The sequence below is a fragment of the Columba livia genome, chromosome 8 (assembly GCF_036013475.1).
Source record: "Columba livia isolate bColLiv1 breed racing homer chromosome 8, bColLiv1.pat.W.v2, whole genome shotgun sequence".
Classification (NCBI taxonomy): Eukaryota; Metazoa; Chordata; class Aves; order Columbiformes; family Columbidae; genus Columba; species Columba livia.
In genome coordinates, this window is record NC_088609.1 from 16609090 (window position 1) to 16627747 (window position 18658).

General features: G+C 42.9%; 1 protein-coding gene across 9 annotated transcripts in view; it reads left to right on the top strand.

The window, feature by feature from the left end:
- Nucleotides 1–18658, top strand: part of MTA1 (metastasis associated 1) — an 82852-nt gene that overhangs the window by 62000 nt on the left and 2194 nt on the right. For 3 of the 9 annotated variants that reach the window (XM_065072273.1, XM_065072269.1, XM_065072272.1), the window contains exons 16-20: nucleotides 44–196; nucleotides 1183–1218; nucleotides 7419–7430; nucleotides 12344–12375; nucleotides 15184–15335. In XM_065072273.1, the coding sequence (XP_064928345.1) occupies nucleotides 44–196; nucleotides 1183–1218; nucleotides 7419–7430; nucleotides 12344–12375; nucleotides 15184–15335 (385 nt within the window). Of the gene's footprint in view, nucleotides 1–43; nucleotides 197–1182; nucleotides 1219–7418; nucleotides 7431–12343; nucleotides 12376–15183; nucleotides 15337–18658 lie in introns of those variants that run through there. The other 6 variants (XR_010474304.1, XM_065072270.1, XM_065072271.1 and 3 more) reach the window with 3 other exon arrangements.

Consider the following 18658-nt stretch of genomic DNA (forward strand, 5'->3'; position numbering starts at 1 on the left):
GTATCTTCACTAACCAAAAAAACCCTTGCTGTTTTTACAACAGAGTCTCATCCATGTCCTCCGAAACCAGATCCTGCAAAGAGCTTGTCCAGTTCTCTCAACAACCTGACTCCTGCTAAGTTTACGCCTGTCATTAATAATGGGTCCCCAACTATCCTGGGCAAAAGAAGTTACGAGCAACACAATGGAATGGATGGTAAATATTTTTCTGCAAAATGTATATTTTCTGTATAGGCTTTTTCTTCTGTCCTTTCAATATACAAGGAGGTTGTTTAAAATTATAGCCCTTTATATAAATTGGAAGTTTCTTATTCTTGGCGGGGGGAGGGTGTTAGTTTTTTCTTTTTGTGGAAGTTATTTGTCCCATTTCTCCTTCTGGGTGTGATGTGTGCTGTGTCCTGCCTGGGTGGCACATGCACATAAAGCTGCTGTGCGAGTGGAACTCGGCCTGGCTTGACCAACCTTGCAAATGGGACAGTGAGGGAGAAAATGCCCTTCAGTTTTTAAATTAGCAGTATGAAGAAAACTTCAATAGCTTTTCCCAGTGATGTTTTATTTTTCCTTTGAGGTTTACAGCTTTTTTTAAGCTGTGTGTCGTTGTGAGAGGCAGGCGGCTGCCCAGCTCAAGGAGGCAGATGTGCCAGATGTGTGTGGCATCAACCTGCCCTGCCTTGCGCAGAACCAGCGCATTCGCTTTTCTTGGCCCTGTCACTGAGCACCTCTGTGCAGTGGAGGTTGGGCTTCATCTCCTCCTCACGAAAAGGCAAGGGGAAGGTGTTTAAAGTGGGAGATAGACGCAGGGTGTTCTTGGCACAGACTCCAGGGCTCTGTTCGGAAGAGTCGCTCTTGCCTGAGAGCATCGGGAAAGAGGAAGTGCAGTCTTTTCTCAGATGAGGATAAAAGGTCATGTTCAAATGGTCTTAATGGGAGTGAGAACACGGAGGGTAGCTTTTCATAACAGGGGAGAGAAACTTGTTTAATTATGGCCCTGAGCAGGGAGGAAGATACAGAGAATCTTTCTCATTTTTTACCTTTAATTTTAACTTTATATGTGGCTTACCTAAAATTCAATTGCAGACATTTGATGTCTTATTGTTTGTGTTTTAAGAACTTTTTAAACTGCTGCTGTTGAGGTTGCTGATGTGATGTTTTTCTCTTTTCTGTCCACTTGTGCTCTATCAGGCAACATGAAGAAGCGCCTGTTGATGCCTAGCAGGGGTAAGACCTTGAAGCTGCGCTCAGCTTATGCTAGGAGAGTGGGTTTTAGTTTCATCTGCTGGCTTGTCTGTGCTTTGTGGCTTATGAGTCTGTGTGCACCTTCTGTGTTGATGTCTAAGTGTTCCTTGGATAACTGTTTCCACCTGTGGTTATGCTGCTCACCTTTCCAGGCTTTTCACATGCAGATGACAAGTTGTACAACCCTGCTGAAGACATGAAGTGCTATTTTCTGAATTGCTTACTCATTTCTCAAGTTGACAGAAGAGTTTTCTAGCAGTTTTGTGAAACTGCTGAAAGCTGTGATGGTTGGTTTGAAATTAGGTGTTGTGTCATTATTTGACTTTTAAGAAATCCAAGTTTGATGCATCCTGAACTGTTTTAAATTCACATCGACCAAAAGAAATAGGAGACAGTATTCACATTGAGTCCTATGTTCAAGCCTCTATATTTTCCACTGTGAGTGGACAGTCTTACCAGGGAGAGAGTGTGTGTTCTCTACTTGCCGTAGAAATGGTTTGCAAAATTTGAACAGGTTAAAAAGTAATCTGTTCTGACTACCGAATAGACCTCAGAAGCTTCAGTTTTTGTTAGTGCAGGAAACATGCATGTGATATCACTTAAACAAATTGTATAAAACAGACTAATTTTGAGTAGTTAGGATATACAAATGTCATCATGAGGCAGGCAAACAAAAATCTTAAGGTATGTGTTACCACAAAATGGCCAACACTGCATGCCCTGATGTTAAGCTTTTTGTTTGATGGCTGAGGCAGTGGATGGCTGCTATCAATATTTGCATGCACGCATATATAAGTGCATGTGGAGAAAAAAATGAGAATGAGGACAGTGATTGTCTTGCTGTCTTTGGGAATTTATACCTTGATGTTTTGTTGTTGAGTTTTCAATATGCTTTTTAACTTCTGTGTTTTGGGAAGAACAGCAGAACCCTGCTGCCCTGGTCAGTTTGCCTTCCTCGGAAGCTTTGTCTAGTAATGAGGGATGCAGCTGTGGAGTAGCTTGCTGAATTTCCACGTCTCCTAGTGACCACTTGCTTGTGGGCATGCCCGCTGCTCCCTGCTGAATGTCCTCGTCAGCCTGGGGACTGCTCAGTCACTCAGCAGGTGACACTGGGCTGATGCTCTGAGATGTTGTAGCGCAAAGGAGGGAGGTGGCAGAAGAACTGACCCTTCCCTCAGGCTCTCTCTGTGTAGAGCGCTGGATTTGATAACCTGAGAACATTTACTTACTGGAAATGGAGGATTCTTGGTTTAGTGTTTTAAAATGTCTGTCTGCTGATGTACATATTTGATTAGGTAGATTTCAGTCATAACTGTTGCTGGAGCAGTTTGCAGAAGGAAGATTTTGGTGAAGTACCTGTCCAGGCTCCTCAGAACACACGTTTCTCTGACATGTGTGTGCATAGTTGTACAGGGACCGGCTGTCACCGAGCCCCTGCTGCTCCATCTTCTTGGTCTGTTCTCAGCCAGCCACTGAAACACTTGGAGTAATATTTGTTCCTATAACTGCTGGGTAACAGAGTACGAATCAGTCCCAGATTCTGTTTCCCTGCTGGGACAGTGAGTGTAACTGGATATACTTACGAGCATTTCAGCTTAAACTTGTTGGTTGAGATTTATTTGTGAATGGAAAATGCTTGTCACGCTTCAAGTTTAACGTCTGGAATATTTTCTGACCCTGGGTTGCTGGAAGCTTTGCCGAGACAGAGAAGGAAGGGAACCACCTGCAAGGAAACAAGGTTTAAAGAACCTGGGTCAGGATCTGCTGGGCACAGGGAAACAGATGGTGGAGTGTTGGTGGATCTGTTTCTGGCCTGGAGGCAGTTTATGTGCTGGTGCCACTTAGCACTGGTCCCCAGTTGCTTTGCATGTGAGCTGGTAAGCTTTGCTGGCTCTGAGCATGGGTAATGCCAGTCTCCTGTGCTGTGCCCGAACTGGAGACACGGTGCTGAGGCTTCTCCTTGCCTCTGGATGGAGTCACACAGGATCACTGGCCTGGGAGAGAAGGAGGTTGGAGAGGAAGGGCACAAGCTGGACCTGTTGTGAAGAAGGGGTGAATGGCAGCACGAGCAATGAAACCTTGTGACCAGAATTTAGGAGGCAGTGAGTTAGTGTAAAAGGACTGAAATAAACCCATCTATCCACAGTGACTGATTTTTTAAATTATCACTGACCTAAGCTAGAAGAAAAAGATTAATGAGAGTAAAACTGAATTGTTATAAACAATCAGATTCTTCATTTACATAGTTCCTGTAGATACTATGGGAAAATATGGGAGGTTTTTTGTTTTCATGTTTTTCCTATGCCCTTGGTGATACATGGTGGCACACTGGCTGACTTAGGTCATTGTAGGAGCGTGCTGCAAAGAAAAGCTGGTGTTGATACGACTGTGCGGACGGGCTCAAAATATCCTTTGCACAAATTTAGGTGCAGGAAGACACCTTGTCCGCCTATGTTGAAATAGTTTTCAAGGAGATGTTTAACATACTGCAATGTTATAGGAATTATCCAGCGGGTTTTGTAGTTCCTGCTGATGTTCTGTGTTGATGGCACCTGGAAGATTCTTATGGTTTGGACAGGTCACTGTGTCGCAGACCCTGACATGAAACAGTGAACAGCTATTATGGTTGGCTTTGCCTCTTCGCTGGTGATAAAAGCCTGTTGGTGCTGGGTTATTACTTCCCAACTCATGGGAGAAGTATCAATACTGTAAAATATGCCTGGTTGCATGTGATGAGTTTTCTTAGTGTAAAGCATTAAGATTCATGTTTATAGGTATATATTGGTGGACAGGTTTCTAAGGCATTTAAATTCCTATGACACCTGCTTCTTTCATTTAGAATTAGGCTGTTTAATATTGCTGAAAATTGAATTGTTCATATAATTTTTTGGGTATTTCTTCAGGCAGCACTGCTGGAAGATTTTCATATGAGGCTCTGCCACCCTTTGGTATTTTGGTGGTCAGTAGTTAGAATTCAGCTCTTAGAAAAGTTAATCGGTGAAGTGCCTTGACGAATGTTCCTGCACAAATGGAAACATCATTCCTAAATGTGGCCAAACGATGACTGAGGGCGGAGGGATTGGAGATGGAAGGACCACCTGGTCTGTGGGTGTGTGTGGGCTGGTCAGGCTGAGCTCTGTGAAGAGAGGTAGTAATGGGAATTGAGGAAAGGCTGGGAAAAGGGGGACCTTGGTGGTGAGAGATCAAGGAGGAAAAGGAGGCTTGTTAGTGGGCTGCAGCCAGAGCTAATTAAAACTAATTATGGAAATGCTGGAAATTGCTGCACTTAAAAGAGTACTTAAGATTTTAGAATTTTTTCTCTTGCTACTGTAACTCAAACTATTTTCACCTGTTCTTTTTCTGACTCATCCCTGCTTAACTTTAGAGAGCTGAACTTTTTCAGACTTTTAATATGAATTGTCTGGCCAGGCATCTATAGTTTCCACTGGTGCTTGAATTCCAAGAAGAGGAAACTATTCTTAATCTCATCTCTCCTCACTACCCTCCACTATGTTTTATAAAAAGGATGTAGTCCTTTCATCTGTTTTGTTTTCCTCTTCTCTAAGTCAGACTGGAAGCATCACTAGCATACAGTGCCCTTCACAACTCTCCTTCAACATTAGATTAGCAGGGACAGATTGCTGCAGAATCCTATTTTTGGAGCATGAAAAGTACATGGAGTCTCATAAGTTGTCAAATACAGTGAGATGTTAAAAAAACATTAGTTTATTGCTTTTTCATTAATGTTCTGGGGGTTGAATGCCAATATTTGCCATGAAACTTCCTCTAGAGAGGTAGAGAGGATGTTTTATGTTTTGGACCCTGCTTCCTTTTTTTCCTTACAGCTACCCAGTACAGGGTCTACGTGATACTTGTCTATGCAAATTCCTACTGGACAAAGTGAGGGAGCATTGTTAGGTTTTTTGTTGTTTTATTTTTTTTTTCCTCTCTCTTTTACACCATCTAATCAAATTCGTTTTTCAGGATCATCACATGCACTCTAAAATTGGCAGAGAGAGGACACAAATGAGTAGCTGAAATAAAGGGAAGGCTTTTCCCAGTGACAAACTTGCATTGATAAAATGGTAGCGATTCAAATGCTGAAAATTGGAGAGGGTAAATAGAAGAGCCATGAAAATGGTGAAGGGACTGGAAAACACGCTGTATAATGGAAAATGCTTTTATCAAAGTGGAAGTTGTAGATGTTTGTCTCTGCTGACAGGAGCAGCAGAAGTGTAATAATAGAGGGCTTTTTAGTCTAGCTGGGAATGGAATAATGAGCTGCAGTAGCCAGAAGGTACAGTAGAAAACCTTTGGCTAGAAACAAGCTGCAAATTTTTGAGTGAGGTTAATTAACTTTTGGAATACCTTGCTTGTGCTACTGGGAATTTCTAAGTAAAATGGAATGTCAGTCTAATTTAATGTGTTCTGGTTCATTGTTTTTCACCTCCTTTTGGGGAAACGTGAATGAACTCCGAGAAGTGGAAGCATTCATCAGCCTAGTGTGGCATTAGTTTAATTATCAAGAGAGGAGCATGGAAGTGGAAATACTGTTCTTGGTCAAAACCAGAAATATAAGGAAGTTCTCTAGCATCAGCCATGTAGGTGACCAGACTTATCTCAAAGGTTTTGTCTGGCTGACTTGGACCTTGCCGAAAATTTCATCTTACCTGTATGCATAATTTTAATCAAAATTCTGCCTTTGTCAGCAGTGGCCCTGGCTCCCCTTCTGAAATCAAGGATAACCAACCAAAGGAAACCTGCCCATCTAGGAATGACTGTAAACAGGCAGTATTGGTCCTTTAATTAATAGTGTGAAACATGGGGTGCTGGGGAAGAGTCCTTTAGCTGTTGGTATCCAGACCAGTGTCATGCTGACGAGTGTCGAGAGAAAATATTCAGTGCCTCTAAGAGGAGGCACTTCTTGCCAGCAGCAGCACAGCTGGGAAGAATGACAAGTTGCTTGAAATGCTTCCTGGAGACCCCAAGAACCATGTGCCTGTGCAACTTCCTTGCTTTAGATTATATGCCAAAAGTACAGATTATTTTTTGAGAATTGTACTTAGGATTTTGTCTTCAGATGTTAAGTGAAACCTTTTTCACTTGCCTCCAGCTTAGCTGTGATACTGTGATTAGTTTCTTTTGGTGTTGCAGAGAAAGATCTGGAAATGGAATCAGTGGATGTGCATCATGCTCTGTGGATTGACTAGTGAAAACCGTTTCATTTATGAGGGATGGTGTGGAGTAAGATGCAAATATTGATTGAGAGGAGAGTGCGTGTCCCGAGGCAGTGATAGGGAGCGGGTGCAATTAAAATGAGAGGAAATTAATGCACAACAATGCAAGGGTAGAATTGCAAATACGCCTGATAGTACAAAGCCTGACCGTGTAATTAAGTGGAATCTACATGTATGATACATATAATGTGTATGTATATCTATACACACACACATGTGTATATATATTTATATGATGTGTAATACTCCCAGTTCTAAGAAGAGTGAATAATTTGGTGGTTTCTAGTTTACATAGCTTGGATCAGCAAATCCTAAAGCAGTGAGGTGCATTGTTTTGTTACCTCTATTTTTTAACTACTTGGTGTGTTACAGCCAGACCAGAATATACCAGGATGCTGTTTTAGGAATGCGAGCGGATTGTGTTGACAGACTCAACACCAAGATAGACAGCAGCTCTCCATTCTCCCCATTCTGTCCAGGGGTCACTACCGACTCATTATAGTTGGATGTCACTGCCCAGAAAGTATTATTAGTGTCCTCAAAGTACTTTTAGCAGAAGATGCAGCTTTGCATGAACAAATACATTATCTGTGAGGCACTGTGGAGCAAAATAATGTGAACTGTTAGACTGAGCATTTTGAGAAGTACTGTCCAAATCCAATGAGGTTAATTTACAGCGTTTAGTGGAAGGAGGTGGGTAATAAGCCACTACTTACTCGTGCAGAATTAAAGCTCTCATTTGCAGTTACTGTTTGTTTAATGTTGTCTTGGGTTTCTCTGTCCCACAGAGAGCTGTGATCACTTCTGTGTTTCATTTCAACCAAGCCAGCCTGTGTTTCTGTGTTTGTTGCATGGGGCTGGACTGCTGTTTTCTGAACTGTGTGAATCTTTCCTTTTTTTAACCTTAAATCTTTTTTTCTCCTTTTCCTTTGCCAATCTTGGTAGGAACTTACTTAGGTAAGTAAATTGCAATTTAAAACTTGTTTTTATGTACAACACAATTTTAAGAAAATGTTAGTCTAGGTGGTGTTTGGTACAATTTATGCTCTGTTCTGCTTGCTGCACTTGCATTCCTGAAAGTTTCTGTATAGCCTTTGCTCATTAGAAGGTGGACACTCAGTCTACTCATAGTGGTAACACACTCTTGTCAGTTTAAGGGGAGTGCTACAGCATTCTTATAAACGTGCAAAAACTGTATATGTGTATATGTCAACACACAGAGACTACTTCAAGTGAACCAGTAACTTGGAAGTGAAATCTTTATTCATCAAGCCTCATTCATGCATGAATTTTTATATTTTTTTTTCTAGCTTGCTCACAAATGTGGTACTGTTGATGTTTTTGTTGCTGCTGGGAAGGATGGAATTCCAGGAGTAGGATTACTTTTGGAAAAGGAAAATACATATGAAGAGTGTGGTTTTTTGAAAGCAATGTATTTTAGTATAGTAAACTTGCTGGCTGTGAAAGTGTGTTCTTTATGTTCATTGTGACTGAAGACATGTTTATGAATGTTACTGCATGTTCTGCATCATACTTCTCTTTGGTAAACAGAAGTTAAAAACAAACCACCATCTGTGACTAGTTGCTTAATGTCCTCATTGGTTAAAAAAAAAAGAAAAAGAAAGAAAGAAAAGATTAATTATGTTAACATGAGATGAAGGACCCTTATTTTTGTGTTTGGTGAATATCCTGAAAATTTGCATTAGTAAATTTGAGAAAATATAAGTTTAAAAACAAGTTATAGCCAGTGGCTGGAAGCTGGGCTGCTCTTCCTCCTTGGCACTAGGGTCAGCTCTGTACAAACTTGTTTTGCCAACTATGAAATGCTCTGTAAATATACAGGCAATGGTGTGTATGTTCAGGAACGGAAATGCACTGGAAGATTTCTACCAAGTAGAAGAGTGGCCATGCTTGGTGCTCGTTCTGCAGCTCCTCGGTGCTTGCCGTAGAACCTTAATGGAAATACCCCTGCACTCCCATCAGAGCTGGGTGTGCTGCTGAGGCTTTGGGCTCTCCTGCTTCTTGAAATGGCAGTTGTGTGGTGTTGGTAAAAAAGCAGGCAGAATTTGTGTGGTGGGAGTGATTGCTGGGTGCTGCCATTCAGGTGCTGAGGACCTCCCGCGGGGAACAGGGCTGGATCAGCAAAGAGCTGGTGTGTCTGCTCTGGGGCTGTCCTGGCACCAGACCTGCAGGTTTCCTTCCCATCGGGAAGTGAGGTTTGTGTATCCTCTCAATTTAAATGTAACAAATCCAAAAGCGTTAGATTCAAATGATAAGAGATTGTTGGAAAAGAAGCAGGTTAGATGACAGAGAGATGGTTCTCCCATCCCCAAAGGACAAAACTGCAAAGTAACAGTAGTAACAGACTTGAATTTGCTGTTCGTGGTAGTCATGCCCCACCTGCCTTTTTTTAGAGGGTGGAAATATATTAATCTGCAACTTTGATACTTGAAGAATGAAAGGATCGTTAGGGCACAGTAACCTGCTGTGTCTGGTTTTGAGCCAAAAATCTCAGTAATTGTGCTTATGCTTGAGGAGGAACGGCTCTGAGGTCTTTGTCACGAAGCTGTGGGCATGTTTGAGGGTGTCAGACTCTGTGCTGTGATTAGGTGTTTTGTTGCCATTTCAATAACAATGCAGAATCGTCTGTGGCACAGGACATCCACACGTATCTCCAGATACGTCTTCAGTTTACCTTGTCTACATGTTATCCTCTGGGACCTCCTCTTTATTTCAGTGTATAGAGGTGACTTTGGCAGGAGGAGTTGAATGGGAGGAGAATTTGTAGGGCTTTGGAATTTTTCAGTGCTGTGGAAAAAAAAAAAAGGTGACATTGAATCTTGAGTTTTCAGAATATATTTCCATTTCTTGGGCTGCAGAAGAGAGGAAGATCTGCTTAGATTCATCTTTTTTTTTTTTTTTTCTTTTTTTCTTTCCCCTTATTTGAAGGAGTTTAGTGTTGTTTCTGGTGTGGAACTATGTGAATCCAAGCAGTTGGACCTTAGATATCGTCAAAAGGAACATTCACACTTTCTACCCTGTGGCTTCTCTGGACATCATTCCATAAAATAAAGACGGGGTTTTTTTCTCCTGTAGAGGAGCTGCCAGAACCCTGTTGGATTTTGCCTCTGGTTTATATTAATATTCCTCCCTCCTTTTTTAACCTGCTGGTGGATGCTTGTGTGTGAGAAGTGTCTCTCAAACCTTGATCTGTCAAAATGGAGCAAGCACCTTGGGGAGGACTGAGTTTCATGTGGGGAGTCACCTGTCTGTACCACTCCTCACCCAGAGACCAGGGACGGGTTTAGTGCTTAGAGGTTCCTGTCTCGCAGACCTCATCTCTAGTACAGAAGCCAGCAAAAACTTTTGGGTGAGAATCCATTGTTTTCAGTACAAATGCATCCTGTTGACTTGACAGCTGTTCTGCAATGGGTCACAGATGTTACACTGTCTCTCTGCATCCCTGTGGTGACCATTGCGGGTAAAAGATGCTCCTTTTATAGCAGCGCTTCAGCTGTGCATGTTTTTGGTGTGACTTCTTATTACAAGCTGAAGCTAGTCCTTTTAGTGTCTGTTTTTATATTTATTCTTTCGAATTCCAGTTATCAGAGTGTGACTGAAGGCAAAATTCAGAGGTAGCTAAGATTTGTGTGCTATTGGATACCTTATTACTGTGATAGCAAGAGTATAAATTATATTGAAACTCTGTTTTGTGTCTTATTTTACTGGAGCAAAAAGTTGTCTTGGGCAGCTTTGTCATAGAAGCTTCAGCTCAGGGGTGAGGTGGGTCCCTGTTAGTGCTGCTGCTTTGCTGTTTGAGGGCTCTGAAACCTTGGGACTCACAATAAGTACCAGTTCTGCTCAGCCCTCGCTCAGTTTGTATCAGTCTCAGCACGTCACCGTGGAATGTTCTGGGTTGATTCTGGTGCTTGGAAACAGCTCTGTTTACTGGTTGTACATCCAGCATAGCCATCGCAGCAGCCACACATCAGCTGCTCCTGTAGGCTGGTCTTTTCTGTCATCGTGTATGTTCTTTTTACACGAAAAGAGCTGATCTGGAGTGTGATTAAAATGAAATGTATGACTTCAATCCAGGGACCAACATCAGTTGTTTTACATCTCTCGGAGCTCCTGTGAATGGAGAAAATGTTATCTTTCTGCCATGGAACAGGGAAGAAAACAACAAGTGTTAGAGCTCAGCTCTGAAGCCAACAGACCCAGGTTGCATCCTGCTGGCTGTGCTGTTTCCCAGCACCCGTGGAGCTCTTTGTCCGTCCAGCTCCAGCGGCTGCTCACAGCTGTGTTTTGGAGGCAGTTGCTGCTCCCATGTAAGAAGAGTGATTATCTGGTGCCTGCATCGCCTTTGTCAACATCCAAAGGCTGCTACTGGTCTTCTTGCTTGGTGCCTGGTACATCTGTTCTACAGATTTGGTGGGAATCTCTCTGGCAACTATTTCTTCGTCTCTGTGGATACTTAGGCACAAAAATCCTGCAAAAATTCAAAGTGTGTCTTCATGTTTGAAGTAGCCAACAGCATACATCTACCCAGAATGGAAAATATACTTGATACAAACTGTTGATTTGAATGTGGTGTCATGATATCTAACGCTCAGAAAATGTCCCCCGTTCGGCCTTCCTCCCTCCCGATGCGTTGCCGTGCCATGTGTTCCCTGGCACGCTTGCTGGGAGTACATTGTGTTTGGTTTTACCAAGGAGAATCTCAAGGAATCTTGTTGGGTGCTGGCCCTGAGCTGTCAAAATTCATTTTTTCTGGGTTTTCTAAAGAACTTCCCTGTTTCGTCACAGCCCAACTCGGTAGCAATGGGAAGTTTCAAAAGTCAAGCTGGGAAGCTTGCTAGGAATGTGAAAGCAGAATTCAGACTGATAACCTCTGCAGCCAGCGACAGCGTTTCCTGATGCCTGTGCTGTCATACCTGCTGGATTGGGGGTTCTGATATTTTGGTTCTCAGCCAGAAGGGGCCAAGAAAGACGGGTTGGTGCACTGATGCTAACGAAATGGTATTTCCCGGGAGCATGCGTCTTAGAAAACTAAAAGATGGTAACAGAAAGGTTTATTAGGTGTCTCAGTCCATTCCATGCCATACCCTGCTGCCTTATAGCAATGCATCATTCTGTTCTGTCCCAAGACCTTTGTGTGTCCCGCAGGCTGTCATATACATATAGTTCAGTACATATGCTGTGGCAGCATGGTAGTATAGCAAGTGAAATCAAGCCATTGTGCTCGGTGCTTTGCGATGCTGTTTGTGTTTCTGGGGAAGGGCTTTGTGTGGTAGCTGGAGTCGCTGTGCTCTGTGATGGATGGAGCTGCGCCTGTGCAAGTATTTACTTGTGGTAGGTTCAGCAGATACAAGCTGCTTGCCAACAGCTTGTAGCTCACGTCTGAGCTGAAGAGTTCCCTGGGGACCCAAGTATGATAGGAAAGACTTCATTTGTTGCTGTCTTGACAGTGTATAATACCTTCCACTTTCTCCTTCTTGATGTCAGTAATTCCTCCAAAACTCTTAACAGAATGCCAGATTTTTCCCAAGACTTGAGGAAAACCTCATATCTGGAAGAGGAAATGTCCTTTAGAGGTAGTTTGAAGAAAGATGAGTGTGTAAACTCAGAAAAGACTGAGCAAGTGGAACATGTTTTTAATTGGGGGCTCTGCTCTTCAAACCGTGTTGTTAAGGAAGCTCTTTCCTCAGTTACATGTGAAGGAGGGGAGAATTTAGGTTGGTAGACAACTCTTATTTTAGCAAAACAACACAGTTGCAATCATAGCTGCGTGTGTTTTGATTTTGTACTTATTTTTTCTGTCTTGGAAAAGCAATGGTCTTACCAGCTCTATTCTCTTTCCTGTTTGTTAGGTCTGCCTAACCACGGACAAACCAGACAAATGGTAAGAGAATGTTCATTTAACCAAAACAGGGAAAAGAAGAATTATTAACCCGTGCTAGATAGAACACCCCATTAAACCCGAGCGGTTCACTTCCTTCTTTGCTGTTTGCAGCTGGTCATTGAAATTGAAAAGTTTTAAAAAAAATATTATTTTGGGGCATGTAAAACATTGAAGTGGATAAATACAATTTAAACCTCAAATCTGTCTATCTATATATGCATATATAAAAATGAATTCTGTTTTGAATGGAACATTTTGTTTCTGCTCATACAGAAACTGAGTGGCTGTTTATAGCAAAGTTCTGGGATGTGTTTCTAGGTGGAATGTGTTTCACTGGAGGAGGAAGGCTTAACTTATGGAAGGCTTTGTTTGGAAACATTTATTTTAACAATTTTTTTAGGAAGTTGGTGTGCAAGTTGTCTGCTGAGTGCCTGTTTTTATGGTTTGTTTATTTGAGTACAGATGATTCCTAGCCTTTCATCCATTATGCTGAGTTTTATCAAAGGACAGAAGCAAATAGCCAGTCTGATTGATGTGTCTCTGGCAAAATGCTTTGTCATGAAATTCACTTAATGTGGAGGGGCCAGCGCAAAGGCTGTGCATCGCTTTCCCCCTTATGCATGGCTTATGGGAGAGATCTTCAAACATATTGTCCCCAAAATGATCTTTTGGTGTTGATAAAGTGGAGCTCGCCTCACTTGGGGAACTGCCACCAAGTATTAGTGTCAGTAGAATCGCTCTGAAATGCGTGAATCAGCAGCAGGTATGACTGATGGTCACTGAATGGTGATCACCACCCTTTTTAAATCTAATAATGTTCTTGGAGAGTGTGCAGTGTCATGAGGGTAGGCTATAACTTCAGCATGCTAGTCTGTTAGTTACCTGAGCATCTGATGTGAAGTGGTAAATTGTATTCCTCTGTTAATTCAGCTTCATTTCTTGTCACTGAGGAGACTGGCTACTTGTTTGTGTCTGCTGAATAAACCAGCTCAGTGCACCGGGAGAAATCTGTCATGACCTAACACTTTTTTAGGTGTTTTAGGGTAAAACACCTGAATTGCCTTGATTTCTGGTTGCTTGATGAAGTGTGCTACTGAACTGAAAATCTGAGGTCCGCATTCCAGTATGTACCGTTTGAAACAGCTTGTTCTGTGCACGTAGATAAAGGCAACCTGGAAGCACAGGGGTGCCCCTTCTAGGTATTTCCAAGAACTTTCTCCAGAGTTGTTCTCTTGTGTGTGTGGAGAAAATACCCTTCACAAAACTAATGAAAGGATTTTCTTGGAGAAGTCTGGAGGGGGTCAAAAAAAAAATTAACACAACAGAAAAGCCTCTTATTTGAAACCTTTTCCGTAATAAACCTCAAATATAAACGCAATTCTTTCAGTGTTCTGCTGTGGTGCTAAAGTTGTCTTGTGTAATATGGAGCTGGGAAACTAAGAAATTAAATAGTTTTTGAACTTGTATATAACAGCTTTAAATAGATCAGGATTTTAAAAGGTGGGAATTTGTTTGCTTAGTTCTAAAGCTAATTTTCTACAAGAGCAGGTCTTGCTAGCACAGTTGATTAAGGCTGGTCAAAAAAATGAAAAGAAGTCATCGATCATTTTTTGTTTTCTCCTCAGGTAAAAATGAGATAGATGAGATAGGTTTTGTTGGGCTTTTTTCTTGGTTGATGGACTGAAGTCTTCCCTTTCTAAGTCAAAGTGTTAAAATTTGGTTGAGCTGTTGCCGTAACCTGACACCTAAAGGACTTGAGTACCTCATGTACCTTTCCTTTAGAGGCAGATCTCCTAGGACAGACTACCCCCTCAGTTTCCCATTTCGTGGGCAGGCGGGGAACCCCGGGTGCATGTGGGGAAGCGGTCTGACCTCGGAGGATGGCCTCTGAAATACCAGAACTAAATTTCTACTGGGGTGTTTTCTGACCAGCTTTAATTTATTCGTATTAAATTTTCTGGGCCCTTATTGTGCATCTTTCCTGACTTGTCCAGTGTTACTGATTCCAGTGGGATTTCTCAGTGTGCTGATCAGCAGGAAGAGGGGCAGCAGAACTGGACTCCAAATGATCAAGGACAGCTGCATTTGAGAAGCTTAATCCTTTGCTCCCTTGCATCTGCACCTCTCTTAATAATAACAGCTCATGTTCTTGCAGCTGAGTGGAAGGGGGCTGCCGTGGGTCTGGAAAATTAGACCTGTGTTGATTTGCAAAGCAAGTGTGTTGTATATGGGAAATCTGTGGTGTTAAATGCTAAAAGGATTTTATGATGAAAGCTGCTAAGCTTTGTAGTTCTACTTTTGTTTTTAATAACGTATTTAATATATCATTAAATATTAACCTTCTTGGAAGAAAAATAATATGATTAAGTTTGGTACCACAGAATAACTGTAAATTCTGATTTTTATTTGTGATTTGCTGTGTAGCTACATTTCCTTCCCTGAAATCAATAGAGTTGCTCTAGATTTATGGTAGTAACTGAAATCTAAGTCTTCTGCTCAGTCTTTCAAACTTGATGTCATCTTTCAGACACAAGCACCAGATTATTGTTAATGCCTTCCATTTGTTATCTGTTCTGTCGCTGGAGTATTGCTGTCCTATTGCATTTTGAAAGATGCCTGACTTCTACTGCTTGTGGACAATTGCTTCTATGTGAATTCTGTGTTCAGTCATGAGCAAGAGGGGGTATATTTACCAGAAACTGAACCACTGATATGAAAACTTCAATTCTCTTTTCCTTTGAGTGCTTATCACATGCTACCACAGGTTTGTTGCAGTCCATAATTGTATTTTTTTATATATCATGTTAGGGACCAAGCCGAAACTTGCTGCTCAATGGGAAATCATACCCAACAAAAGTCCGATTAATTCGTGGTGGATCCATGCCTCCAGTGAAAAGGAGGAGGATGAACTGGATTGATGCACCAGACGATGTTTTTTACATGGCCACTGAAGAAACCAGGTAGGAATCTTGGTCTTTTCAGAGGATTTAAGGGGAGGTTTTTTTGGTTTGTGTTCCTTGTTGGGTGCTGCAGCGCTGATTTTGTGGTTCGACAAGGATCTCTTCAGCAGATCTGTTGCTACAGACTGTATACAGGCACCACTGCTGGCAATAAAGTGGGTAGAAGCTGTGACATACCTAATCATGTCTGATGTGCTTGATCATGTAGTTGCATTCCAGAGAAAGCAGATTCTTCTTCCAGAGCAGTTCCTGGCAGAAATGGGCAATAAGGGGAGGAAGGCTGAGGTGGGGAGTCCCCCTGGTTCAGACCCATAGGTGCCTTTGGAGGTCCCACTGCAGAGTCTCAGGGACAGGGTGGAGGCCTCTTGGTGCAGGGCTGATGCTGAGGAACAGACCTCCTGTACATAGACCTCTGCATGCCCTCCTGCCCTCAAGTCTCTTGTGTTACCTTTCAGAATGTCTCCTCCTGTGTCTGGGTACTGAAACATGTAAGGGATACACAGGGTTTCCAGGGGCTGGGTTGCCTCATTTCTTTACTATTTATATTTGTCACCAGTAGCGGTGAGATTTAGCCCTGCAGTGTCCATCTTCTTCCTTCAGTGGTACTGCTTCTGCTAGTCCTTCTTGTTAGTCTGCCCACGGGACAAAAGTAGTAAAAGAAACTTTCCTTGCATGAGTTTCACTTGAAACTCTGTTTACAGGCTGCAGACAGAGCAATGGGAGCTGTGTGGCCTGATCCCTAAAGCAAAGCTTTTGTTTGGTGTTCCCAGTACTGTGTTACTCCTAGGGAGGACGGCTCCTAGGTGCGGTCAGGAAGGTAGAGACATCTGCTTGTGTGGTTTCCTCCAACAGCTTGATGCCTCTCTCCTGGGTAACCTTGAGGAAGGTCAGGGCAGAGCCACAGCCCTGCTCTTCAGCCCTCTGAGCAAGCAGAGGTGCTCCCTGTCTTCGGGCTGTGCCAGCAAGCAGAGAAGCACTTGCCTTTCCCCCCAGTACCCAGTCGAGATGGACATGGGAGCCCTTGAGTGACCAAAGGAGGCCAGGAGTTTTGAGTACTTTGTCCCTTCTGGTACTACTAAATTTGGTGCCACTCTTGAGTAGTCATTTGCTCATCAAGAAGTGCACAGACAAATTGAGACTGGTGATGTTTGAATTACTTACTGTTGATCTATTGGATCATCAGGTTTCAGTGCAGGAAAGCCCCCCATTAGAACATAGAAGAAACGTGAAATTAATTTCCTTGTCAGACTTATTCCTATGGACACGTTTAATGCAACTGTGCATTTCACACCAGCTCACATCTTTACCTCGTCTTTCCCTTCTCCTTTTCTGTTCCTGCAAGATGCTGTGAAAGTAAGCAGTGGCATCCCTTTTATAATTGAAACTAAAGTGAGAGAAGAATTTAGTTTTCAGGGGAAGCAGTTTCCTTATTCCTGTTATCATGTTGCTCTGGTAAAGATGTACTGGGATCCTGTTACAGATGTGCAGCTCTGGCAAATTCATGTGCCATTGTGCATGCAGGGTATATATATACAGTCACTAATTCAGTCCTTAGATACTCAGGCTTACTTCATAACCCTGCATCTGCAAAACACTTCTTGGCATCTTTATCATCCGACCCACAAGAAATACTGCAGCTCCGTGGTAGTCATGTCTCAGTGCTGCGACAAGATCCTGCCCTCTGATCTGTGTGGAACAGTGAGAATATTCATCAAGTGCCACGTTGGTCGTGAGAACAGCTTACTGTAAGGGCACAGAATCGTCTGCTCGTACGGAACCACTGACCCAGGCAGGCGAGATCAGTCCCACAGCAACCAGCACAGCTCTAACACAGAAATCGTAGCACAGAGATAGACATCAGCTTGGTAAGACCTTATCTCTTCCATTAAAAAAAAAAAAAAAAAAAAGAAGGGGCTTCTTTGTCTGCCAGCCTTGCTGCTTAGCTGCCTGATGAGTGCTGAAAGGCGAAGTTTGGCAGCCTGCTGACAAGCGGGGAAGCCTGAGCGATGTAGCATTGTAAGCGGCACGGGTTTTCTGTCGGGCATTTCACCTCTAACTTTTCCCTGAACCATCTGCTGCGTTCCAGTGTCAAGAATGTAAGGCTTGTTTGTGAGCTCTGAAACAATTTGAGCTTTGTGTTGGCTCCATGGCAATCAATCTAGCGGCAGTATCTGCATATCATCCTCCAGCTGAGGGTCAGGCTGTGTTTTCAGTCACAGAAAGTAGGTTTGCCTGAAGTTTTACGCTCCCCCTCCTCCCCCTTTTTGTGTGGCACTCTTGAGAATGGTCCTAGAAAACTGGATAGCTTGGAGGGAACAGCTTGAAGAGTTTGTCGATTGAAAGGAGTAAGTTTTTGAATTCAAGCCTCACAGTAAGGAACTTGGCATTTATAATTTATGCAAGTGCAGGCAGTGAGTGACCTGATCAGAATCTAGAACTGCTTCAAGGCGCATTTCTGCTGGCAGCGTGTCTAATGGAGCACACGTGCATAGTGTAAGAAGCTCATCTTCAGCTAAGTGAGCCTTGGAAAAATCATCACATCGAGATTTTATTTTTCTCCCCACCACCACTTTTCTACCATGGTCTCTCCTCTGCCCACTGAGCCCCTTCAGCTTTAGAAGACTCTGTAGAAATGGGGACACTAAGAGAACAAAAGACGTGTCTCTGTGAGCTCTGTGTAGCAGGCTTGTTGTGCTCAGTGGGAAAAAAAAAACGAGATGACCCAATCTCACCAGAGCTGATTCAAAATCTTCAGCTGAAGTTGTTGGTTGGTCTTTGTCAGTGCTGGTGGTGGGAAGGTAAATTTTAGGGGGGAGGAGGGCATACTTTGAACAGTTTCTTCTATTAATGTCTCTTGTCTCTTCCTGCTTCTTTTTTTTTTTTCCCCCTTTACTTTTTAAAATGAAAAATTGGGCCCAAACAATGTTGATTAACCAAAAATGTAAAAGTTATCTTTTAGAGTCAGCCTGTTGAGTTGTGGACTGTACAGCCATTTGGCTGCCCTTCCTCTAGCACAGTGTCATGTGTCTCGCAGTAAGAGAAATGGTTAAGGCAGGACTCCTAACAAATGCAAGATGTGAATATTACCCATTTTTGGGTTTGGGCACACGCAGTGTGGGAGAATTAAGAGGGGGAGGCACCCCGTGAGCGTTCCCAGTGGTGGGGGGAAGCTCCAGGACTGATTCACTGGTTAGTGGCCATAGTGGAGCTCCCCGGCGGCAGCTCTGCCTTGAGGCAGCTCCATGGGAGACCAAACGCCGCTTTGAGGGGCTTCTTTTGGAGAAGCAGCTGTGCGCCCCTGCGCGGGGCTGGGAACAGCGGGG